At 41.2% G+C, this 27,285-nt stretch overlaps 1 protein-coding gene across 1 annotated transcript in view; it reads left to right on the top strand.

Moving 5' to 3' along the window:
- The window catches only part of LOC136875891 (dipeptidase 1-like), a 164,269-nt gene extending 149,317 nt beyond the window's left edge, over positions 1-14,952 (top strand). The window contains exons 12-13 of the mRNA XM_068228242.1: positions 3,751-3,889; positions 14,842-14,952. Of these exons, the coding sequence (XP_068084343.1) occupies positions 3,751-3,889; positions 14,842-14,946 (244 nt within the window). The 3' untranslated portion in view covers positions 14,947-14,952. The remainder of the gene's footprint in view (positions 1-3,750; positions 3,890-14,841) is intronic.
- The last annotated feature ends 12,333 nt before the right edge of the window (positions 14,953-27,285 follow it).

Below are 27,285 nucleotides of genomic sequence, written 5' to 3'. Positions count from 1 at the left end.
AGGATCCAACCAGCCTTCGGGCTGAGGACTAAACATACACATACATTCACACGAAAATCGAGATATTTGGTAAGTTCAAATATTGGCGAAATATTACAAGTATTATGACTTCGATGTTACAAACACGTTAATTTCCGAAGTTCGAATGTCCCTGACGAATTGCAAGTCGAACAATTTATAGCTTACTCACTGGTATTCACATAAACTAAGTGTCAACTTGCTGTCGAAATTTATATAAGTATTACGGCGTTCCGGCAGAATGAACACTGAGTTCGACTTCACTTGTCGCGAGCAGCTGTGAAGGGCTGGACTGGTTTGCTACGGTCTGGTCCGCTGCTTATATTCCGTAAGGCCAAGGTAACTCGCCACGTCACTTAGGAAAAACTGTGGCTTCTTTCCTCGCTAATATCTCTTGAACGCCTTGATGGAATTTATTGAGATTGAGATTGAGATTCAGAACACTAGCTACACGACGAAGTATGTCTCATTTCTATATCTTCATCGGTTAAAAAGTTAGAAAATTTGTTTCTAGTACATTCTGAGAAAGGCATACAATATGTGGTACTGACGTCACCCACAGGTTCATCGCTCGTGACGTGTCCTGCTTGCCGCGAAGAACTTCGTATCGAGCTCACATAAGATGTCGGGCACATGAACACATATTACTGCCGTGTTTTTCCAAATATTCCGGCATCTTTAAAATAATGTACCTGGCTAAAATTGTTCCTGGTACAATAGGTAGATGAGGGAGGGCATGGTAAAGGTATTTAATAAGGTATTTAAGAATGGGAAGTTTCTAAAAGAATGGTAAAAGGGAATTATATGTCCAATCTACAAGAAGAAAGGAAATATAAATCTTACGAGTAACTATAGAGGAATAAATCTCCTGGATTCGTGGAGTAAGATTTACACAGGCATTTTAGCTGATATGTTGAGAGGTTAGGTTGAGTAACTCAGGATATATAGGTAGGATGATTCTTGAGAAGGGATAGTGTTTATAGCTGCTGCTGATTTCGGAAAGGCATCTGATAGAGTGAGTCGAATTTCGATGGTTGAAAAATTACGAATGCTTGGTTTCTCACGAAAAATGATACCCTTGATAGAGGCTATATGTTGAACTCTTGGTGGTCCAAGGCCATGGGTTCACTACTTGTAAAATAGCGTTTGTAATGGTATATTCAATAATAATAATAATAATAATAATAATAATAATAATAATGATAATATGGGATTGTATACTGCTGAATTCGGGTTGAGGAAGGTGTGGTAATTGAGCTAGTTGAATGTGACATGGGTCTGAAACAGGGTCGCAAATTACCCCTATTTTATTTTTAATATTAATAAATGATATTTTGCACGGCCATGGTGGGGATGAATGGGCCTATCCTGTCTTAGGCGAGCTAGATATCCCAGGTCTGATTTTTGAAGACGACGTTATCGGAGGAGTTTTGCAAAAAGGCCTAAATGCGGTCCCAGTATATGCTAATAACTGGGCGTTGTAAATAAAATGTAACAAGTCTATGGTGTTGGTAGACCGGAAATATAAAACTAGTAAGATCAAGAGGAAGTGGACAGTTCAGGGTGAGATAATTGAGGAGGTGGATAAGTTGGAATATCTGAGGATATTTCTATAAAAAATAGGGGTTGAGAGGACCAGATAAACAGAGCTAAGTGAAAAGGATGAGCAGCTATGTCGGTCGCAAAAATATTGGAAAGCAAATTCTCGGGAGTAAGGTATGAAACGCAGAGGATGGTTTCTAAAACGGTGGTCCTAAGCAGAGTTCTTTATTATCCTGAGGTGTAGGGGGTTGAAAGGGATATAGATAAGAGAAATCAGATAGCTAATAGATTCAATAAAACGGTGATGAATGTTCCGATTTGCACTGCCAGTTCTGAGGCGATAGTAATTTCCGGGGAGTATATGGCAGTGGAAAATTGTTAAGAGGGTACTGAGATATAGGTGGCGATTAAGGAGAAGGGAAGGTGGCTTACTGTTGCAAGCTGCTTTCTAGCATCAGATTGCAAGTAGGTGTAGTGAATGCTGGGCTAATAAGGTAAAAAAAGGGATTATGGAATATCTGGGATTAGGGTACTATACTGCTAATAATAAGAGTTGGCGTCTGACATTTCTTGGAGGGAGGTCGGTTTACTGCCTGCCGAGGCGAGATAAAGGGAGTGGCTGTGTGGTTGCCATGGAAGCGAGGGTGGGGCGACTGCGGTTGCCATGGAGATAAAACTTCAGGGCAGCTCGTCTTGCTGAGAGTTGCCAAACCTGTCACTGTCACTGATAAGAACCTGATTGTTTGTATAAGAGTGATCACAAATGGGACGACACCGCCTGGCCAGGTAGTCTACAGCAGATCACAGCGGTCAGAATGAAGGAGGGAACAAGTGAGCCGGAAGTGAGGGGTACGAGTATGTAGAAAGGAATGCTGGAATGTGGCAACATCGTGAAATGCCACGTGCAGTGCTCCTCCCTCCAACCTTACCTGTCAAACGCCAACTTTATTTAAGTCTAGTATAGTGGTCTGAAGAGTGGAGTACAAGGGGTAGAGACTTATGGAGAATTGTTACAAGGATGGTGAAGGAAATACGACGCAAACTTTGAGGGAGGAATACTGGAAAACACCGACACTAGACATGTTGAATAGGATTAGTTTAGTTAATAGGATAAGAATTAGCAACGTAGACAGATGGCTTAGAAGTGTTTTTTATGGTGATTGCTGGGCTGGTATAAGAAATAAAGATACAATGATATGCTTTTTGTGTGGTGACGAGAGGGCGGATTGCCATCTGATATTCGAGTGTAAACAAACAAAGGGGTGAGAGTGAATCAGATAAACAAGTTAAGTCAGACTGGCAATGAACAAAAAATTGTGCGGCTTGTGAAAGAATGGAAATGTGCGGGTAGTGTATGCAAATATTTAAGTGCAGTGAGGAGCTTATGTATAAAGAAATTACGAGTAGAGAATATTTATAGGAGTGAAGGGTTTAACAGGGGAAAAGAATGATGGTTTTTCAATATCTGCTTCTTATATTTTCTTAACCTTTGTAGGGGTTCGCGTTTGTTCTGCTGATTGATTGTGATGTTGCGCAATAGTAAACATTCGGTGGCTTGTTGTGATGTTTAAGTATATAAAATGAACTGAGTGGGAGACAGAAAGACGTGTTGCGAATTTGTTTTGCAAGATAATTCTTTGAGTTGAGTCATCGAAATGATAGGAGAACCTGTGACCTAACTCAAGCAAGGTAATTCAGGTCTGAATTTACAGGGGTAGTGGGGAGGGGAAGATGAGAGGATACTACGTTTGGTGTTCCGACTGGGAAGCCTGGGAGTTATTTCCCTCTCTCATTATTCTACAGGATTCCGTGAGAGGTGAGGGGAAAGAAAAGAAAGGAAGGGAATCGGTGTTGGAGTGCACCCCCACCCCCGCCGTCTCACAACACATTAGCCGTTGGGAGGTGGGGGCGAAGATCCAAGAGGGGGAATATCGCGTTGACTTAGCTCAAGATCATTTATCATAAACTCGACACATGTAACCTTTTTTACGTTTAATTTTGTTTATATTTCCTCTACGTAGGTGATGGAGACATTTGTAGTGTTGTAGAAGGAAATGAAGGTATGATGTGATACTTTCAAAGGACTGTTAATGGCTTGAAGGTTTTCGCTTTGGCCGGGCTATAGAATCCTGAGATTGAGTTTCAGAAGTGTGCAATCCTTTGACCTTCCATGTTTTAATTATGTTCCAGGACACCTGTAGGTTTGGAGGACGTATCCCGTTATCCGTATCTGCTGGCAGAGTTGGCACGTACTAGAGGATGGACCATGAGCCAACTGGAGAAACTGGCGGGGAAAAATATACTCAGGGTACTCAGGAGAGTAGAAAAGGTAAGTGTTTCATTACTCTCCACTTAATGGTTGGTTGCTATTTTTTTTTTTGCTAGGGGCTTTACGTCGCATCGACACAGATAGGTCTTATGGCGACGATGGGATAGGAAAGGACTAGGAGTTGGAAGGAAGCGGCCGTGGCCTTAATTAAGGTACAGCCGCAGCATTTGCCTGGTGTGAAAATGGGAAACCACGGAAAACCATCTTCAGGGCTGCCGATAGTGGGATTCGAACCTACTATCTCCCGGATGCAAGCTCACAGCCGCACGCCTCTACGCGCACGGCCAACTCGCCCGGTAATGGCTGGTTGGATCCTCAAATAACACCACCAACGATTTTAGTTGATACGGATGAGACTTTTCTAATACCAGGTTCATAAAGAATTATGAATAGACTTGTACAGGGTCTGTCATATAAACGCACTCTGTTTGTACTGTGCACCATGGCAGCCACCTTAAATCTTACCTTATAAAATGTGCTGGAAGTGTCGTCCTTACTGGGTTATACAGGCATTGTATCTGGGAACCATATTCTGGGACACGTGAGTGAGTTCTTCCACTGTTTGTTTCTGATTTCATTCGTAATATTTTATTTCAGTTCCTCCAATGTGTGAGGATTTGTTCGATGCACTTTTTCTTTCAGTTTAACCCACAAGTAAAAATTACACACTGTTAGATCTGGAGAACGAAGGGGAAATAGAGCAACACTGATCTCTCTGTTTACAAACACTTCCGAGATTGTAAGAGGGGAATTTTCTGCTGTATGAGCAGGGGCTGAATCTTGTTGAAACCACCCGTTCCGTATACTGATGGAAGAATGGTGTCAGAAATTTCATCTTGGCACCACTCTGCATTTACCACCATCTCGAAAAAGTAGGCCCAATTATTCGTCTTGCACTAACAGCAAACCAAAAAGCAATCTTCCTATTATAATGAGGGATTTCATAATCATCATTAGGATTTTCTGCAAACTATTAGCGAGAGTTTTGACTGTTTACAAGACCATTAAGAAGAAACCAGAACTTTTACATACGAAAATACGGTGTTGCAATGATAACAATCTCACCATGTTAAGAACTGAGATTCAGACTGGCGACTGATGCTTGCGAGGTCGAACACGTGCAGGCTGCTTGCAAGGTCAAGAACTATGAGCGCGCCTCCCATACTGCAGGTGCCATAGCGCAGAGTACGAACACCGTGCGTTCGGATTGGGTTTATATGGGAGACCCTGTATTTGAAGGAATGAAGATTTGTGATCCTGTATATTTAAGGATCATAAACAAACTTTGAAACATATTTCGTTTACAATTGTGGATTTCACCAGTAACAAATATATCACGTTGTATACCAATGAACACTGAAGATTTGGAGGTGCTCAAGAACATCTGAACCAGGTGCATTATTTAAAAGGCTTAACATAATCTAAGGAACTTCGTTTTAGAAATGATCAGAAATATGTATTTATTAAGTGAGGCTATTTAGATTAGAGAAGAGGGAAGTGTGCCGGCCCCACCCTTTAGGAGTAGCGAGCCTCCCTCTTACCGGGAGGCCCCGGGTTCAATTCCCTGCCAGGCTAAGTAATTTTATCTTCTCATCAAGGATAGTTCAGAGTTCATACATCGCATATGGGAAGAATTGGGGAGCTATCTGATGGTGAGATATTGACTCTCGTGTAAAGAAAAAATGTGTATTTTGAAAGTGGTGTTGGCGTTGTAGCTACGCAGCAGAAGTTCCAACTCCCCACTTTTACGATCAGTAACAAATAGAGTGAGACGTCCATTATTATTATTATTATTATGCTAAATATTTTTAAAATTATGATGCAAAGTGGCAAGGCTACACTCCTATCTAGCTGCGTGATGACAGCACACATTAGATCGATGTGGGCGTGGGTCACTGCATCGTTATGGCCATAGTTTTCCTTTCATTGCACATGGAAGGTTGAATATTGTAGATTTCTACGCTGATAAAACATGCATCTACAGTATATGCACATACACATTTTTGAGAATCCACCTACTGGAGGCAAAACATTAAAAAATTTTGTACCTCCTCGGACCAAAGAGTTCCTGACATACAGAGGTACCATATCATAGTTATTTATTGAGGAGCACAACAACAAATAAGAACCTGTACAACAATACATTGTTCCACATGGCGTTTGTATCAGGAAGGCCATCTGCCCGTAAAGCGCTGCCAATTTCACACATGCTAGGATTTGAGGAAAAAGCTACAGAAATAATTTTACTTTTTGCTAGCATTTTTTCAATAATTTGCTTTATATCGCACTGACGCAGATATGTCTTACGGCGACGATGGGATAAGAAAGAGCTAGGAGCGGGAAGGAAGCGGCCATGACCTTAATTATTTAAGATACAGCCTGGTGTGAAGAAGGGAAAGCACGGAAAACTGCACTCATGTTCATAAAAACAAGAGCACCTTGACAGACTAGAGATATTAAGTTCATATTCACAGGACATTTCTGCAAGAAATAATTAGCAATTGAACCACGTCGACCCCCAGGTTCAGCGTCCACATGGATATTTGGCGCACCACCCCCGACTGGTGAAATGTGTCTGCGACTCCCGTTGTCCCCATAAACCGAAGGTAATTGATCAGTGTGACTTGAGCAGACGTGCAGGATGCCTCGCAGACATATGCGAGAACCGTACCGTCAAATGAGTGGGCTTGAAAGAGGGCTCATTATTGGCCTGAAAGAACCATACGGAAAATTGGAAACTGCTGATCGTGTGGGACGAAATGTGTCGGCAGTGCAGCGGGTGAGTACAGAATGGTTCACAGGAGGCCGTAGAACACGACGAGATGGGTCTGGTCGCACCACCCAGACCCCCTCCCCTGAGAAGATCGACACCTCATCCGAATGGTATTGCAGGAGAGATCTGCGTCCTCCTCGGCTCTGGCGCAACGGTGGAACAGTGTAACACATCGTACACTATCAGGAGTGACAGTCCGTCACCGTGTATTACTGTCTGGGTTACCGGCGCGTCGTCCACTTCTCCGTCTACCTTTGACTAGCATGCTAGTCTACAATAGTGTATGGAACGACGTCACTGAGGAGTGGAATATTAGCAGATAGTGTTTTCGGACGAATCCAGGTTCTGTTTTCATCGAAAATGATGACCGCATTTTGGATCCCTCAGACAGGGGGAGAGGTATCATACTGACTGCGTTCGCACAAGACATGCAGCGCCAACTCAAGGCCTTATGGTGCGGGGTGCTATTGGGTACAACCAGGAATCACAGTTGGTGTGTGTCCAGGGCACCGTGATCAGTTTGACCTACGTGAATGACTTCCTGAGACCCGTAGCCGTACCCTTTCTGCACGACACCCCAGGCAGCCACATGTTGCTGCACGAGCACGTGCCTTCTTGTTGTCACAGGATGTCAGACTGTTGCCCTGGCCCTCCCGATCGCCGGACTTGTCGCTAATCGAAAATGTGTGGGAAATGGTGAACCGAAGGGTGAGGCGCTGTGACGCAATGCCAACCATCAAAGATGAACTGTGAAACCAGTTGAATGCAGCATAGACGGCTATACCTCAGGACGCCATTCGCGCCTTATACGCGTCGATGCCATCACGCATGGAACAATTTACCAGTGTCCATGGAGGACCCAGTGCCTACTAGCAACAGGACACATGCTGAACCTAGGTGACTGAAATGCTAATTGTTTCTGCAGAACATACGAATGAACATATCCTGTGTATATGAACTTCCTATATCTAGTCTTTCAAGGTGTTCTATTTTTTATAAATATGAGTGTATCTTCAGGACTGCCGATAGTAGAGTATACATGTTTTTGCAAGTTGCTTCACGTCGCACCGACACAGATAGGTGTTATTGCGACGATGGGAGAGGAAAGGGCTGGGAATGTGAAGGAAGCGGCCGTGGCCTTAATTAAAGCACAGCCTGATGTGAAAATGGGAAAGCACGGAAAACCATCTTCAGGGCTGTTGACAGTGGGATTCGAACCCACCATTTCCCGAATGCAAGCTCACGGCTGCGCGACATTAACCGCACGGCCAACCCACTCGGTGAGAAGTTATTATTATTATTATTATTATTATTATTATTATTATTATTATTATTATTATTATTATTATTATTATTATTATTATTATTATTATTATTGGCAGTGTCTTGGCAGTGACAAGATCAGTAAGTCTGTTGTGCATGAAATGATCGAAGATTTCGTTGGTAATCACCCGTATATTGACATGGAAAGTGAGTATAAGTAATATTTAATATCCGTGCTTTCAACATTTAATAGGATAAACTACGGTAGTGGGTGAAAAGTTCAAGATATTGACATTGTGTGTTAGTGAAAATGCGTTTTTAGGTTACCTAGTTCTAGTTTCATCATAGAAAATGAAATGATCGAAGATTTCGTTGGTAATCACCCGGATATTGACATGGAATGTGAGTGTAAGTAATATTTAATATCCGTGCTTTCAATATTTAATAGGATAAACTACGGTAGTGGGTGAAAAGTTCAAAACATTGACATTGTGTGTTAGTGAAAATGCGTTTAAAGGTTACCTAGTTTCGTCATAGAAAATAACAGAGAATAGATATATCTCTGCGACCTGAGTCACGGCCAGCTGGACTCCCTACTCACGGCACGATGTCGGGAGCTGGAATCCAGTGCGACTCTGAGGATTTGAATCCAGCATCTATGGAACATGGCCACAATATCATGGACGTGGAGCGCACGCATGATACATGCAATAGAAGTATTGAGCAGAATGCGGAAACGAATCTGAGGCTTGATATCACTCAACAAATTATGGAGGATATGCTAAAAGAGGAAGAACAACTGGAAATCGCCAGGGGCCTGTTGAAAAGTATTCTTGCAATTCAGCAGAAAAATATGAAGATTGAAATTCAGCAAGGTTTAAGGAAATTGGAGGAAGCCCTAGATGCGGGATCTACTAACAGAAAAGCCTGGAAAGCAACTAGAGCATTAATGCAAAAGGATTTGACCGATCAAGAGAAAGTAGAACAGAGCACCGCAAACAGAAACGTAGAACAGGATAACTGGGAAATAGCTTTATCCAAGAAGAAGAAGAAGAGGGAACAGAGGCAGAAGAAGGCAGATGAAGATGAAGGTACTCAACCTGAACCAGTACCGGTATCTGAAACTGTTAAAAAGAACGAGCAACGGAAACGTTCAACTATAAGAAGCCGCCCAGAAGCCGTACTTATTAAACCGATGAATGGCAAGACTTTTGCAGATGTTGTGAAGGATATCCGCAGCAAGGTGAACCCAGAAGACAGTGGCGCCAGTGTTAGATCGATCAGGAAAACTATGTCTGGAGCAGTTCTTCTTGAATTTAATAAGGCCACGGAAAAGGAGAATAGAGACAATTTTAATAAATCACTTAAAGGCGCTCTTGGACATGATGGCGAAGTAAAGGTTTTGACGCCTAGAACTACATTGGAAATTCGGGATATGGACAGTGCCACCACTATTTCCGACGTAGAGGAGGCTGTAAGACGTGAATTAGAAAATTTTAATCAAGAATTGAAGGTCTCAATCACAAATCCGAACAGCAGGGGACAAAAACTCGCCATCGTGGAGATAGAAGATAGCGAGGCACGAAAGCTGTTAGACATAGGCAAAATTAAACTAGGCTGGCTATACTGCAGAGTAAGACGGTGGGCCGTAGTTCCTCGGTGCTTTAGATGTCTGTCATATGGGCATCAAGCACGAAACTGTAAAGGATTGGACAGAAGTAAGCTCTGCTTTAAGTGCGGAGAAGCTGGTCACAAGGCAGTAGGATGCAAAACGAATCCACGATGCATAATTTGCACAGATATGGGCGTTGAAGAGCCAAAACGACATCATGCTCTTGGCTCAGGCAAGTGTATTGTGTTTCGTGAAGCACTAGAAAAGGCCAAAAAGCAGTGGTGAATGGTACAGATCCTTCAAGCCAATATACACAGGAGTCTAACTGCCAATGATCTATTGGCGCAGATAATCTATGAGATAGGAGCAGACATCTTGATTCTCAGCGAACAATATCAAGACAGAGAACAACCAGGCTGGTTTTGAGACAATCTAGGGACAGCTGCGATATGGGTACCAGACCTTGGAAAATACTCAGTTACAAATCAAGGATGCGGAGATGGTTTCGTCTGGGTCCAAGTTGAGAAGGTAATTTTTGCCAGCTGTTATTTTACCCCGAACGAGGCTATTTCTGACTTCCAGACAAAACTAGATGGGCTTGAAGATACTCTGCAAGGGATGAACACTAACCTAGTTGTTGCTGGTGATTTTAATGCTCAAGCAGTTGAATGGAACATGCCTCAAACAGATTCTAGAGGGCGGCGTACAATGGAGATGGTCGCGAGATTGGGATTAATGGTTATCAACGTTGGTAATGTGACAACCTTTCGGCGACCAGGGTGTCAGGGAACCATACCAGATGTAACCTTTGCTTCTGAAGACATTGCGTCTAGGATAACTGAATGGCGAGTAATTGAAGAATATACTGGAAGCGATCATCAGTATATCACTTTTCGTGTACTTCAAGAGACTCCGAATCTAAGGATTACCACGCCCAAGTCAGAAAGATGGAACATAGCCACTATGGACAGAGAAAAATTTCATGAAGTAATACAGAATGGAATGGATTGTATGACGGATACATGTCACGGAGGCAAAAGAAGCATTATTGCTAATAAATGCGTGGAACACACCATGAGACTCCTTCAGCAAGCATGCGACGCATCTATGACCAGAATCAAACAACGGAGAGGCAAGCGTCCAGCATATTGGTGGAATGAAGAAATTGCTGAGTTGAGGAAACAATGCCTGCGACTCAGACGAAGGACACAAAGAGCACGACATAACGACGCAGCTCTCTCAGTAGAGTATAAGACTATGAAGAAAAGACTGCGAAATACAATTAAAAAGAGTAAAGCCGACAAGTGGTGGGCAATGTCCAAGGAAGTGGATGAAAATCCATGGGGATTAGGGTATAAAATTGTCATGAAGAAATTCGGGATGATACCAAGCCCTATCATGGATCCACGCACCATGGAAGAAATAGTACACACACTATTCCCTGATCATGCAGAGAGGATTGATGATGAGGCCGAGAAAGAACTAGACAATGTACCACCTTTTACAATTGAAGAATTGATAACAGCAATTAATTCCCTTAGAAATAAGAAAGCCCCTGGTCCAGATGGTATTCCAGCAGAAGTACTAAAGGTGGCAGCCGAATTTTGTCCTCAGCTGCTGTTGAGAATGTATAATCATTGTTTGAAAGCGGGAATTTTTAGCTTTCGTTGGAAGATAGCTAGATTGGTTCTGATCAGTAAAGGGAAAACTGGGGGTTACAGACCTCTATGTATGCTGGACACTGCCGGGAAAGGTTTAGAGAAGCTTCTACAACCGAGAATACTAGCAGCAGTCCGATTAGCTGGCGACCTATCCGACCAACAACATGGATTTCGCAGAGGTCACTCAACGCTAGATGCTGTGAAGGAAGTGGTGAAGACAGCAGAACGAGCTCAAACGGGTAATCATTATTCTAGGAAACTGACGCTTCTTGTGACTCTAGATGTTAAAAATGCCTTCAACTCGGCAAGATGGAGTGATATTTTGGAAGCTCTAGAAGAAACTTTCAAGCTACCAGAATATCTCATGTATATACTGCGAGACTATTTGAAAGACCGTACATTGTTATACGACACGGAAGACGGTCAGAGAAGAAAACGGCTCACAGCTGGTGCAGCGCAAGGCTCAATTCTCGGACCACACCTTTGGAACATCATGTATGATGATTTATTACGGCTGGAGATGCCAGAAGATGTAAAACTTGTGGGTTATGCTGATGATGTGGCTGCTGTGATAGTAACCCGTAACCTAGAGCTGGCTCAATTTAAATTGAATCAGGTGATGCGACGTGTCAAAGAATGGATGATAAATCACAAGTTAGAACTCGCAGATCACAAAACGGAAATTGTCCTCCTGACGAGGAAAAGGATTAATACTGCTGTACCGATGCAGATCGGACAGATAGCCATCGAAACAAGTAGGAGCACAAAATATCTTGGTGTAACGCTTGATACTAAGCTTACATATTGGGACCACATCCAACGGGTAACAGATAAGGCAGCGAAAACCATGACTGCACTGAGCAGACTCATGGGAAATATCAAGGGACCGATATCTAGTAAAAGGCGGCTTCTCATGTCAATTGTTCAATCGATACTGCTATACGGTTCGGAAATTTGGGCTGAATCGTTAAAAATTGTGAAATATCGGAGAAGAATTGCGGCTGTACAACGGAGAGCAGCTTTACGAATTGCTTGCGCATATCGCACAGTATCAGAACCCGCGATTCTAGTAGTAGCAGCAGTAGCTCCCATTGACTTGTTGGCCTTCGAAAGACAAGAAATTTGGCTCACACAAGAAGAGCTAGGAAGGAAAAGGGCAAAGGCTTTGGCTCATAGTCGCAGAATGCAACGATGGCAAACAAGATGGGAAGATGATTTTAGAGGGAAATGGATGAAAAGACTGATACCTTCTCTGGGCGTATGGGTTGCCCGAAATCATGGTGAAGTGAACTACTATCTCACACAGTTCCTGACAGGTCATGGATAATTCCGAAAATTTCTTCATAGGCTAGGGCTAGCAACTAGTCCGGTGTGCATATACTGCGGCGATATCGATGACGTATCACATACTTTCTTTGTGTGTGTTCATTGGCTGCCACAAAGAAGATGCTTAGAAGTTATGCACGGAGAATTGACGCCAGAAGGGATCGTGTCAGTAATGCTACGAAGTCGAGAATCTTGGGACCAGGTGGCAGTCTACGTAGAAAATATTCTGCGTCAGAAGAAGAAGGACCTGGACGATTACGACAGATAGTAAAGCAGAAGAAGGAAGATGAAGCACAAGATGCATTAAGCACGACATCCGCCCTGAAGTAATGCGAGAGCGGTTCCGGGGCGGAGATAAACGTCGTGGGAAAAGGGAGTGTGGTTTTTAGTGGGTAAGAATCTCCACACACTTGTTGAGTGCGGACCCTCACAAGCGTCTTATGAAAGATTTTCCACACTCCCTCGCAAAAAAAATTTATTATTATTATTATTATTATTATTATTATTATTATTATTATTATTATTATTATTATTATTATTATTATTATTTGAGAGAAAAAGTTCAACGAACGTCCGTTCATATTAGGCATTAGATTAAAGATTCGATAATGTCCATCGTTCCAAATACGCAAGATAAGAAAGGGCATTTGAGGAATTTAAATTGACGTGAAATATAAACTAATCTTGTCGTACTTCCGCGCACCAGTCATCGTGCACAATGTCCAAAAAAAAACGTTGCTTCGTATTTACCAAGGTTGATAACATTTCTTCACTGTTTATTCACGGCGGTCTACCCAGAGTCAGTGTCAGGTCATATTGCATGTCTCAGGGAAGCAAACCGAAATGCGCAGAGGCCGAAGGAAAGAAAATACTTTTTAGGGAAATACAATACTCCCATATGATACAGGATACATTAAAACAAACCAAACCCCATTGCACTATGGTGTCCAGACATTAGCTGTCACGGTGATTTGCGGTCACCACAAAATCACTGAGATGTGTTTGTGCCCGGGTTTTGTCAGCCGAGTTGCGAGAGGTATCTGCCTCTGGAGAAGTGCGGTCATCATAATCACTCTAGTTGACCAAACTATTAGGTATACTCGAGTTCGGAGGTTATTTATGAAACATAGTTATGGCTTATAGAATATTCAATAACACCATCATTTTCCTCGTTTCATTTCGCTTTATGTCATGAAAGTTTGGAATGTGTAATTTATATTTTCACATTTGTTATCGCAGGTGGAACGCAAAACGTGCCCGGTTTTAAACGTGTTTCAACGATGCGTCAGCTTTAAGACATTGTTTTTCTAAATAATGGGCCCGAAAGGTGAATGTTGTTCTCGAAGTGAGCGAGTAGGAGCCCAGGCAGGTTGGCGGGGACACCCCGTGATTAAGATAAAGTGACCCACCCCCTGCTGGAGTGACGACAATTCCCCTGTGACTGCTGGGGAATTTCTGTGAGTGGCCACAAGAATATCTCCTTGACCGCAAATATCCGGCAACCGACACTATAAACTTCACGGGCTATGGTCTACCAAGCGCTGCTCAGCCCGAAGGCCTGCAGATTGTGACGTTATTCTTGGTTTTCTAGACCGGGGTCACTTTCTCACCGTGAGATAGCTCTAGAATTATTATTACGTAGGCTGAGTAGACCACGAAACAATCCTCAGATCCAGGTAAAAATCCCTGATCTAGCCGGAATTGGAAACTGGGACCTCCGACCAAGAGGCAGGCACGCTACCCCTACACTGCTGAGCCGGCAGAAGATACAAATCGTTCGCATGAAAGAAATACATTATAATTTCAGGTATTGAATGGTATCATGATTATAGGCCTAATAAGAGCCTTTTCTTGTGTGTATATCGAGATATTTGATAAGGGAAGCTAGTAACCATCCCTGAGTCCGGCCTCGCGGTGTAGTGGGCAACGCGTCCGAATGTCACCCGGCGGTCCCGGGTTCGATTCCCGATCGGGTCAGGGGTATTTAATTGTAAATTATTAATATCCCTGGCCTGGGGACTGGGTGTTTGTGTCGTCCTCACATTCAACACTTTACACTCCCGCCATTTACAAAATACACGTAGGTTCCTCACATATGTTGCAAGTAGGGGCAAGAGATCTTTCTAGGTCGACGTTCCGAACAAATAGCATTAAAAAAGCAGTCCTGAACAGTGTTCTTGTTTTCCTATTTAAAAATCATGAATGATTGAAGAAAAAGTAAAGTTAATAAAGCTTGAAACCTTTGTAACAGCGTAGTGAAAATACTGTATTTGATTTTTGTAATATATGGCAATTGTGCTATCTTGTCTGTTCGCAGGTAAAGGAGGAGATGCGCAGGTTGGCCATCGATCCCTATGAAGACTGGATCCCTCCTGCGGATATCAACAACTTCAACAAACATGGCTGTCTTGGTCGGCGATGACAGCATTTTTGCGGAACTCTCCATAACGATGCATAAGCATTTCCATTGAACATCTTGTAATATGCCATTATCACTGATGGGAGGACATATTGATGTCTGAAGAAGTAAATATGAACCGAAAGGCAACGGAAACAGCGATGTCTTAACCCTGTAACTTCCAAGTACCGCTTCACGGTGCCCCTTTCCGGGGAAAAACAAACTTCGATTCTGTTTTATTATACTGTTTTCTGATGCTTACTTACTATTCTCATTCCTTCCTTATTGTTCCTTTCAATTTCTATTTAAGGCACACACACCCAGACCCCGAGCCAGTGGATATAACCAATTCATTAAGGTTAAAATGCTCGACCCGGCCGGGAATCGAACCCGAGTCCCCTTGAACCAAAGGCCAGCACGCTAACCATTTAGCCATGGAGCCGGGCGAACTACCATACTGCTTAAAAAGTGTCTTCAATATGACACTTTCTTCAGACACTGATGAGAATATTCACATTATATTCGGTATTACTATGTTTTATAGGACACATTTACGATCATGGCAGCCCATTCTTTGATTACATTCCCATAGTAGCAATAAACTAAAGGTAATCCTAGGCCTAACGTTAAGTTGCTTAATGAATAAAACCGATATAAAACTGTAATTTTTACAGACTAGTCTCAGTGCACAGTTTTGGAGAACCCGTATTACCCGTCATCCCACACTATCTTATTTTTTATTGTTTCAACTTCAGTGTTACCTAACTGTTCGAAGGGAGCACCGTTTTAAAGAGAAAATGAACTCCATCTCCTTTTACAATGCCTGCGATTAGCTGACAAACAACGTCTGTTCCTGGATAGTATTATACTGCTAAAATTCAAAGTGTCTGATTCTGTGGTGTACTAGCTGCCACCCCTGGAGGTCCGGTTTCGATTCCGAGCTATGCCACGAAATTTGAAAAGCTGTACAAGGGCTGGAACGGGGTCCACTCAGCCTCGGGAGGTTAAATGGGTAGAAAAGCGTTCGATTCCCACTTCAGCCATCCTCGAAATGGTTTTCCTTTTTTTCCACTTCTCCTCCAGGCTAATGCCGGAATGGTACCTAACTGAAGACTAAGGGTGCTTCCTTCCCTATTTCTTGTCTATCCCTTCCAGTCTTCCCATCCCCAATCCCCCCCCCCAAAAGGCCTCTATTCAGCATACCAGGTGAGGCCACCTGGTCCTCCTTCCCAGTTGTATTCCCCCGATCCCAAAGTCTCACGCTCCAGGACACTGCCCTTGAGGCGGTATAGGTGAGATCCCTCGCTGAGTCCGAGGGAGCAGTCAACCCTGTAGGTAAACAGGTAAAGAAAGAAAGAAGACAAGAAAGAAAACTAAAAGTCATATTTCAATTAAACAAATTTTGCCTGTCGTTTATTTATTTAATATTATATCTCATGAATTTAGATTGTAAACAATTTGCAAAGAGTAACTTACTCAGGAAATGATAATAATTCTCATAAACGTTCGTTTCAAAGTAGGATTATTTGCTTTGCAAAGTGTCACAACTTCCTTCCTGTCGGAAACTATCGATGACCTCCCATCAGTGCTGACAACCCTCGCAGTGACATAATGAAAATCCAGGACTCTCAGTATTCTATTTATCTACGACACATTCAGCTCTTTGTACTTGTGCTTGTAGCTAACACTCCCAATGTATATATTTAATAAACAGCTTAATAGGTTTCTTGACTTTTATTGGAATATCCTTTTCGTACACAATACAGATATGTCTAACATTTTATGTTAATTCTTGTAATTTTATGCATACTACAGGATAGAAGAAGCGAAACGCCATTACGAAGGAGTCGTAAGCTCAACAGCTTAAGCATATGAATATTAAAGAAAATAGGTACTTTTCCGGGCTTGTAGACCGTGGTCGAAATGTATTCATATTTCTGTACGTTTCGCCGGAAACTTCGCGCGGCGTTTCCAAGGGGTTTTCACTCCCCAAAGGTCAGTCGTGAACTGAAGCTGAGGCTGCGCGTTCCCAATACAAATACGACGATGGCGCACAGTTCTGTGCACAAGCAGGATTTTTGCTGTGCAGAGAGTGTGGGTGCTAGTTGGTAAAACAAAACAAATCAAAGCAAACAAACAAACAAACAAACAAACGAACAAACAAACAAAACCTAACTACTGTAATATAATTAAAATATCTGTCCTACTCTTGGCCGTTAATTGCAATATAAGGTTATGTGAACGAATCAGATTCACGAAATGTCACGGTATTAATGGAAGATAATAATTGCTTTTACTCAAATAAAGTGTAAAATCTGCGGTAAATTAAGAATTACGAAATATTTTACTTGCAGGCAATAATATGGATACATACTTTACTACCTTACAACTATTTTTCCTACGTCGCAGCGCTTCCGTACGTGTTTTGTTTAACACTTTCGTGTGTGATGTCTTTACTCACTGACGTTGTTTGAATTAATAAGGCGTTGTTTTCTTCACGTTGCTCATTCGTTCTGTGCCCTGACTAATTCATTATTATTGATCCAGGAATCATGATATTTTCCTTTCAACAAAACAGTAATATATTTATTGATCTAGGGATCATGCTATTTTGCTGTTTACACTGCCCGCGCTAGTCATATGGACAAAGACAATAAGAATTCACAGACAAAGCACTCCCATTCGTTGATGCTAGCCATGGACCTCAAAAAAAGAAACAAAAGACGGCGCGAGCAGCGGAATTCAACACTGCTCGTAAGTACGTATACATATTTCTCCAGATATTTCTCTAGTAACGACGGTATTTCTTGATTTACCACAGATTTTACACTTTATTTGAGTAAAAGCAGTTATTATCTTCCATTTGGAACAAATAATACAGTGACATTTCGTGGATCGGAATCGTTCACATAACCGTAATATAAATAACGCTTGTGCGTTAATTGTAGCATTAAAATTACATTGATTAAAATATTCCTTTTTGTACCATAATTTAATCTAATTACCACTTCGTGACTTCCAATGTTATAAAATTTAAAATAAGTGAATAAATAAATAGCTATAATAATAATAATAATATATAATATGCCGGGAACTATTGGTAAATGGGCGCAAAAGTTCACCATAGGATCCCACAATTCAGAATATTAATAGCAAGAGCAATGAGAATAATAAAAATGGTAGAACATAAAGATTCCATTCAGGTCATGCTCATAAAGCTGAAAAACTGGTACTCTGCTGATTGGGCCTTACATAATCCCTGAAAACGAATAAACAGGTAGGAACTGCACCTAGGTTTTCCAATAACGTCTCCACTAATTGAAACTAAACTATCTATAATCTGGTCTAACCATAATCTGTACTTCAATAACACACACTACAAATAAGATAGCAAGACACTCAATAAATATTTACAGCTGCCTGAAGACTCCCTATATACATTCAGTAATCGTAGAACAAAACAAACAAACAAGAAGAGTGGGAACGACGGGCGTAATATTTACATATTGCGTTTCTCACTTTACTGAGAACACACTGCTCAACAATGGGATATCGTGGCAAGAAATCAAATCATACTGCGCCGAGTAAATGCAACAAAGATAGTTGATTTATGATGATATATGATTAATTATGGCGAGAGTAACTACAATATCATCATATCAAATCGTATCTTACCTTTGTTTAGGGCTCAGAGAGAGCCGCTAACTGGTGACTGAAGTTGTATGGACCTATTATCTACAATTTCTACAAGCTAAAATCGATTATATCCTGTATTATGCTTACCCAAATACTGCAGTCAACAAGGCATACGCAAGAGTTTCCGGACGCAATGTCTCCAAGAAATAGGACCTTGGAATGTAGCTGTGGTGGCTGGTGGTCGCTGGATGGCTGGTTAGTTGGTTAGTTGGTTGGTAAGTAGTATAACTCCTACTGTACTTGAATTGTAATAATTGGCCATAGGGCTAACTACAAATTAACAAGTGTCAACTCCGCGTCAGTTCTATTGTAAATATTTTCCGGGCCAGTTGTATTTTGTCTACCCGGTAGTTTGGGAAACAGACTGATTTTCGTAACGCCAGTTTTCCGTGAATGTAGGCCTGCGAAGTGAGACGCTGTCACTTCCAAAGAAGGAAATGCAGTTAGTAATGAGTAGAGCCCAGATTTGCATGCAAATGCATGTTTTTAGACTGGTTACACTTCTCAAATTTTGAAATATTCCTTTTATGACTTAATGACTCTAAAATACCGTTGTTTTCCCCTGCATGTTTGCAATGCTTTGGCTTTTTAGGAGGAAATTCATAATGCATAATTATTTTGAAGATTTTGGACTTAATAGCGAATATCTGAACGTTTATATTGCATAATCTGACTTTTCATCGACGTTGGTGCATGTATGATGTTAACTTGCATGATAGTGCCTTTTATGCATGTTGGTGCGTAGAATTTGTTATCGTTTCCCAGGTTATACAGTGTGTCTATTATTGAGAGACGGAAAGGATGTACTCCTGGCATAATATCTGACAGTCAAAGTTAGTACATACGGTAGAGGTCCTATAAACCAATTAACCAAGCACTTCCTTAACTGTTGCTTAAGTAAACATTGAGTTCTATATTAGACGAACAAAACTAAACCTGTATCACACTCCTATGACGCCCGATTTCTGAGATAGCACCTTACAAACTTTGGTTTTGCACTGAGCCCTCTTCCAATGTTATCCTAGAATTTCCTACCCGGAAGTCTCACTCGTTACACGTCTTTGTTATCTTCAGTAGTTGTTGAAGACATCATCATCTGCAATCATCGCACGAAGAAATAGCTGCGGCAGCTGGAGATAATGTGAACAAAGTGATCCGTTCAAATCCTGATTTTGAGTTCGTCAAGCTTATAAAAGACGTATTGTGGTGAAAATGCAAGGACGCATAATTTTCTGTGCTTAAGAATGTGCTGACAGAAGAACAGATGAGCTTAAATCAAGACAATTTGGAGAAATTAGTTGTTGTACAAGGTTTCAAAAGAAAATGAATTTTGATTGTGCATATTTTCTAGTTTATTGAGCATGTTTTGCCATATGATAGTGCATGAATGCATGCATATTTTGAGATTTAATGGTGTATGGAAATCCGGGCTCTAGTAATGAGTCACCAGTGACCTTGGGTTCCTGATATCAAAATACTCTTACCACATCCCTGAAGAATCTCTGAAAGATTGTTGGTTGCATTCTCTCCCATCTCTTGTAAGATACCCAGGGCTGTTACGAAAGTTGACTTCTGCGGCATCACAACCACACACAGCCATCGTCACATTCAGATCAAAGCATCATTCGTCTGAATAGGCAATGTGACAGCTTTCCTTCATTTATTGTTAGTGTTTTGTGCACAGAGCAGTCATAAATCATAGACGGCTACATTATACTTTACTTTCATAAGGTAGTCCTCTGAAGCACTTCAGAATGTAGAGAAAATATTACTGCTTTCATGATCACTATGTATGTTCATTTGGGTCGGCTGCAACACATCGCCGAAATTGTCAGAATCTCAACTTACGTGAAATATCTGTATTTGCGAGTGTGTCAACGTAGCAAATGCACTGTGCCTTAGAAAGGAGTCCCTAATTCAAGTGATTTATTGTTGATCGAATGAACATCCAGCTTCGTTGAAACTGATCAAACTGCTGATACTGCAGCCTACTGCTTATTTACGTCCTGGCAAGCTGTTTATTTCCACGTATTCAATAAAATCGTTGCCTGTGCTTTTTCTACCTGATGTGCGTTCTTTTATCTGCATCAAAACTACAACTACTGCTCTCTATATCGATATAATTCCTGTCATGAATAACACTTGCATATTGCGTCACATTAAACGAAATTGCGCGATGACGTTCCACTTTAATCTGGGTGTTTCACTTTTTCTGACCTGTACATCTCTTGCCTCAGAATGGTTTTCTATAGCTACATTACTGAATATTGATCAAAAGTGTTTTGATCATGACTGGATGAAGACATCTACTTCGTAAGTATAACGAATAGGGAATATTGTCTCATATACCTACATGAAAAAGGGTTGGAAATTGTCGTAATTTTTCCTACGTTCATTGATTAGTGTTCAAGTGTGCATAAGTCAGAAGTTCACACTTATATTTATATCATCAAATTATTACCAGTATTTCCACTTTTAAAATGCCTTAAACTTAGTCAGGTTTATGGAGGTTTTTCTTCTTTTTGTCAGCCCAATACTGTTTCATCCTTTCTGAACGTAACCTTTTTCTGCTTCTGGAATCACTCTTCCGCTTGTTGAGTTTTGTCTATAGTCTAGTGTGTTAACCTTTCAAATGTTGAGTGTTTTTGTTTTGTATTTTATATCTTCTATTGTAATATGCAACTCTCTCATGTCTTCTTTAAGTTCTGTGATCCACCTAAATATTATTCTTTCTCTTAGTCTTGCATATTTTTTCCATTATTTTTCTACTGATTCTATTTTCTGGTGATCGTATTAGATGCCCTAAGAATTATATTCGTTTCTTTTTCATTGTGCTAGTTACAGGTTTTATTTCTTTATAAACTGCCTCATTGGAAGCTAGTCTCCAGACTCCGTTTACTTAATAAATGAAATGATCATGATGATGATGATAATGAAACAGATAATCGCCTTCCACCCCCACGCTCTCCACAGTGTTTCAGGTAACTGGCCTCTCTGTAACTATAACTTATTTACACAATAATTTAATTTGTCACATTGCATTTGTTTCAATGTAACGATTAAACACGAGTGTTGCTTCAACTTAACGGATTTGTGTTTCAGAGAAACCACGTTCTGAGCTGTTCCTAGAAACATCAAACTATGCAGTACTGCCACTTCTTGGCTGTGTCGTTAGTTACTTACAGGTTGTCAGCTCGGTCTATTTTTATTAAGCAAACGTCATCAAATCAGTTAAGGGGGGAGACCCAGCTTGCAAAGGAAAAAATTGGTTAATATTCATTCGATTGTTAAATATGCTACAATTGTTAAAAATTGCTGCACATATCCCGGTATTGGCATGCTTCCTGGCAACCAGAAGCAACTTTAATAATGTCAGAATTTTAATAATTTTAATATTTTAAAATGAAATGTTCAAAATTTCCCGCCTTTTTAACAATATATCACTGTTCCCCTTATAAATTCCAAGTTTATAAGGATTTTCGTACTTTTTCTTTTTTAAAGTGTGTATCAAAACTCCAGCTACAAAATGAACCTCAATCACTAACATACACTGTGATTTGGATTTTTTTACGCGTTTTTATTCCGAGCACCAGAAAATATTTATAGTTTTTTAAATAAAAATGTTATATAAAATCTAATTTCAATCCTATTGATCTGAAGAAGGTACAGATTGTAGTACAACACTATGGGAGGAAACTCAGAAAAATTCATAATTATCCGTGAATCAGTAAGAGGGTTATGAAGGAAACCGTGATATATTGTTCAAAAGGCGGGAAATTTTGAACATTTTATTTGAAAATGTTATAATTAGAATTTTGACATTATTGAAGTTGCTTCTGATTGCTCTGAAGCATGCCAATACTGGGATATGTGCAGTATTTGTCAACAACGTTTGTAGCATATATAACAATCGAATGAATATTGGCCTATTTTCCCCGTGTTAAGCTAGGTCTCCCCCCTTAAGAGACCCAAACATCTGAAGGGCGAGAACACTTCCTCGAACATTGAAATCTACACTCCGAGATTATTAAAACTAATGGTAGAGACGGTAGAGGAAGAGGTATCATACCTTGTTGAACTTTGAACTTGTGAACATCTTGCTAGCCGGGAGAAACGATACTTAATCTAATATAGCAGTGGTGCTCTAACCACTTATCATTCGGTGCCCGTTTCAACTCAGTGAAATTAATGATATCCCTCTACCGTAAGTGATTTTATGTCGGAATTGTTCTCGCTAGGATCCCTTCATTTAGTTTATTTAGTAATTTGTTATTAGTATTAAGAATCTTCTTCTCCCTCTCCTAGCACGGTGTGGCCCATATGGGCTTCCTCTGTTTCACGGCTGGATGCCCTTCCCAACGCCAATTATATGTGAAAGTATGTATTCAATAATGCCTGTTTCTTTGGTGGTTGGTAGTGTAATTTTCTGTGCGTATATGAACTGTGGATTACTGGTACAAACACAATAACCCAGTTCCCGAGTTAGAGGAATTATTCAAACCTGGCTAAAATCTACTACCAGGGTGGAAATACAACCCGAAATGATGAGGAAGATTTCATAATAGAAGAAATCTTCAACTGTCAAAAGCATTCCCCAAATGGGGTCACAAATCATCACACGGCTTCAGAAGCCATCCGGCATTACTGACAATTTATCCGACTCCGGTTAGCGCTGTTAACTGCCGTCCTTGGAGGCCCGTGTCCGATTTCCAGTACTGTCAGAGATTTAAGGGATCGAGTGAGTTGGCTGTGGGGTTTAGGTTGCGTAGCTGTGAGCTTGCACTCGGGAGATGGTGGGTTCAAATCTCACTGCCGGCAGCCCTGAAGATGTTTTTCCGTGGTTTCCTATTTTCACGCGAGGCAAATGTTGGGGCTGCACGTTAATTAATGTCCACAGCCGCCATCTTCCCAATCCTATCGCTTTGCCATCCTTGTGCCTAGTGCCACGTTGAACAAGTAGCAAAAGAAAGAGGTTTAAGAATGACAGCAAGGCTCGTATGTGGTTCAGATGGTACATGCAGCTCATCTCCATTGGGGATGTGCCTGAAAAAGGTTGCCAGTATCTCGGGACAAGGACAGGAGTTAAATATTTTTTACTGATAGTTTGGTGGGGAGTTGGTTACGATGGCATTTCTAACATTCAATTTTGCGAGAAAAGTGTCAAAATAGCCTCCCGAAGACACTACTATCTTCTGTTGTAGAGCGCTAAAAATAAAACTTTTTTCAAGGGGGAAAACTGGAGTTTGCTCCAGAACTCAGCTCCTATACGCAAGACTGCTACTACTACTAAAATGTTGCATTCCGTCTGAAGGGTACGGTGGGCCTCCTGTCGCTCAGGCCAGGGACATGCAGAGGCATGATTTTTTCGCATTAACGATAAACGCGACAAAAATATTTTGAAGCGATTTTGCGATATCTTTACGAATCATATGTTTCTGGTTAGGAAAATATGGATATTATGTTCGCGAATTAAAGCGATAAGGCCATTTTAAAGCGAAATTCATTTATTTCGCGATAAGCGCGATATTACAGCGAAATCTGTAGTGGATAACGAACTTGACATTTTGTTCCAAGATTATGTATGAAAAGAAAAGGAAGAGCGAACAAAGATTCATCAACAGGAAAGATGTTATCATTAATGTTCTGGATAATCTCTTTAAGAAAGGCATCAAAGAAAAGGGGTTGGTTCCAGGCTTCTTGCCAAACGAAATGTTTGGAATGTTGTTCTTGTGGGGGCTGGTAATCCCACCCCAGCCTGACTCCTCATGGCATTGTGCAATGCTGTAATCCCTAATGACGTCTACAAGCAGCGTTTCGGAAAGCAATGTTTTAATATGTAGATTTTGTAATGTTCGTATAGAGTGGAGAAAAGAGATACTGTCTCAAAACATTGTTTTAAAAATAAGGAACATCAGAACGTAAATTTAGCACTCCAACAATGAAACGGCAGGCAACAATAGAACTCCCATTAGATATGCAAAAGAAAGCTAAGAGTGAAAAAACAGAATTTATTCACGAAACAACAGCGATACTACTCAAAGCCAACATCCCGCTGGAGAAGGTAGACGACCCTGCAGTCCGGAAATGGCTTCAAAAGTATGTACCAGGTATGTACAGTGTATCAAATAAACCTCCACTATCAACGATCAGTGACAGTAAGACTAGGTTTTCTAAGACCTCTTTCTGATAAAGATTTTTCTTTTTTTCTATTGGTTAGGATTTTGAGACCTTCCCACAGCCAACCAAGGAAACAATGATTAATTTTAGAATGTCATTAAAGCGAAATTAAAGCGATACGGCAATGTCTATTTCGCGAAATAACGCGAAAATGAGTATCCTTCTCGCGAAATCGTTCAAAAATTAATGCGAAAAAATCATGCCTCTAAACATGCGATACGGTGAAGGAGATGTTAGGAGAAGGTGACGGGGTTGGCGGCCACGGCTTATACTAGGAACTGTCCCGGCATTCGCATTAGTGCAGGAGAATGATAAATTACGGAAAACCATACTGAGGACAGCCAACGGTGTGGACCAGGCCTTCTCCGTCTCGCGAATGCAGAGGCGTAGAGCCACGGTATAGCCGTGACCACCCCTCTCTCTGCTCGGTGGGCCGGTCGGAGTACAGAGCTGTCGGACCATAGATCAGCCGTGGCCACTTGTGAGCTGAGACCCACACTGCATCCGCCAACCACACCAGACAAAGACCATTGAAATACAAATCCTTGAACCGAGCGAGCTGGTTAGGGTATTTGTTTCATCTAGATGTAAGCTTGCTCAGTAACCATGAAGATGGTTTTCCGTGATTCTCCTTTCCAAATCAGGCAAATACTGGGAACGCACTTTAATTGAAGCCACTGTCACTTCCTTCCCCGTCGTAAAACAAATTTAAAAAAAGTTGCTGACTCACTTCCATTGCTGGTTGGCCGTCTGACAGTCCAGATTACAATCCTTTGTACTGCAAAGTTCGGTCAGTGCTTGAGGAAGTGGTATTCAAGGAGAGACATCCAAACATTGACAGGCGAAAAATGGTCTTGATACTGCTGTAGCCAATGTTCTCATGAATATATAGCGTTGCACATTCCATGCTTTACTAGGAAGATTTGAGCCGTGTGTTCGACAAAGAGGTGGACATTTTGAGTAGGGCACCTAAAATTCTTAGTACAAATACTATACATGATGTTTCTTGTCGAGCAGGGCTGAGTGGCTCAGACAGTTGAGGCGCTGCCCTTACTGATCGTAACGTCAGTCTCGTGTCGGTAGATTTTCTGGCAAGTAAAGGAACTCCGGTACCTCGACGTTTCCGGAAACCGTAAAAGTTGTTATGATTATTATTATTATTATTATTATTATTATTTTATTATATATATATATATATTTCTCTGGGGCCATCAAGGACCACGTTAAGCCTTGTTGCATTTGATACTGAACTTGGCCTTCTTTAGAGCCAAAATTTCCCTCATTCTTTGTGAGTGGGCCTGCTTACGCTCCTCTGTCCAAGGGGCACCGTGTCTTCTCTTCGGTTGCTCGTCTCGGTTTAGCCTGTTCGTCAATATTTTCTTCTTCTTCTTCTTCTTCTTCTTCTTCTTCTTCCTAGCTGATGTACCCGTGCTTCGCTATGGAATTCTACATTGTATACAGAATTCTAGGCTAGGTAGTGTACACGTTGTGAGCAAGATTGTATGAAATTGTATAGCTCTTAACACTACCCTAGAAACGCGACGGGGAATTCACCAAACATCCTTTCTCATATGAAGACTGAGTTAGAAAATGTTCACTGTAATGGTAGACCCGCTTGCATACCATCAGTCACAATCAGGTTGAGGAGCTTTATTATAATGGTAGACATTCACTCTCCACCTGCCTTTTTACATCCTCAAAAAGACTGCCTTAGTGGTTTTCCCAACTGAAATGAACATACATTACAATGACGTCAGTAGGAATGGCGCGATTAAAAGCAATACTTTCGTATGAAATGCTCGATTAAGCAAAAAACCACACATTTTCTCACTTTTAACGAACAGGACTAAGCTGTCGATCTAATAGTCCAAACTTTCAGAGCTGGAATGACCAAGCCGCAGACTGCCGTGAGCCGTGTACACTCTTCGTCCCTTTTCGGGGGTCGAATAGTGGAGACTCCCAGGGCAATAACTATGCCCTTTTACCACTCTGTTCCTAGGAGTGCCTGATGAGTCGGAAAGTATCAATTCACTACACTGGCGACGGAAATATCTATCTGACTTGGAGGCAAATTTTCCCTCAAGCCAGAGAAGAAACCCCCTCTTCACTACTAATTTGGAATTAAATGAATGTAGAATTTAATAAAAATGAAGAGGAAGAAGCTTTTCTTAAGAAACGGCTCTTTTCAGGATTGAATTTTGAGTTATTTAGTGAATTGTGGTGCTATAATTTGGAATTTGTTATTCTAGACCGGGGCTACTACAACTTTACTAAGTGTGCCTCTGCCTTAAGTATGCCCAGTGCTCATTCAAAACAGCGCGTCAGAGTAGGGATCGAATAGCTGGAATACTATGATGAACCAGTGTGTTACGCACCAGCTGTATCAGAAAATGTACTAACCAGTGGAATGGCATGCTAAAGAAGAAAGTTTTCTAACTCCCCGGCTATTTCCCGCCAATATTCAGGCAGGCTATTATACTGTATTCGGTA

The sequence above is a fragment of the Anabrus simplex genome, chromosome 6 (genome assembly GCF_040414725.1).
Source record: "Anabrus simplex isolate iqAnaSimp1 chromosome 6, ASM4041472v1, whole genome shotgun sequence".
Classification (NCBI taxonomy): domain Eukaryota; kingdom Metazoa; phylum Arthropoda; class Insecta; order Orthoptera; family Tettigoniidae; genus Anabrus; species Anabrus simplex.
The sequence above is the reverse complement of the archived record's forward strand: the minus strand, read 5'-3'. Positions and strand labels throughout refer to the sequence as shown.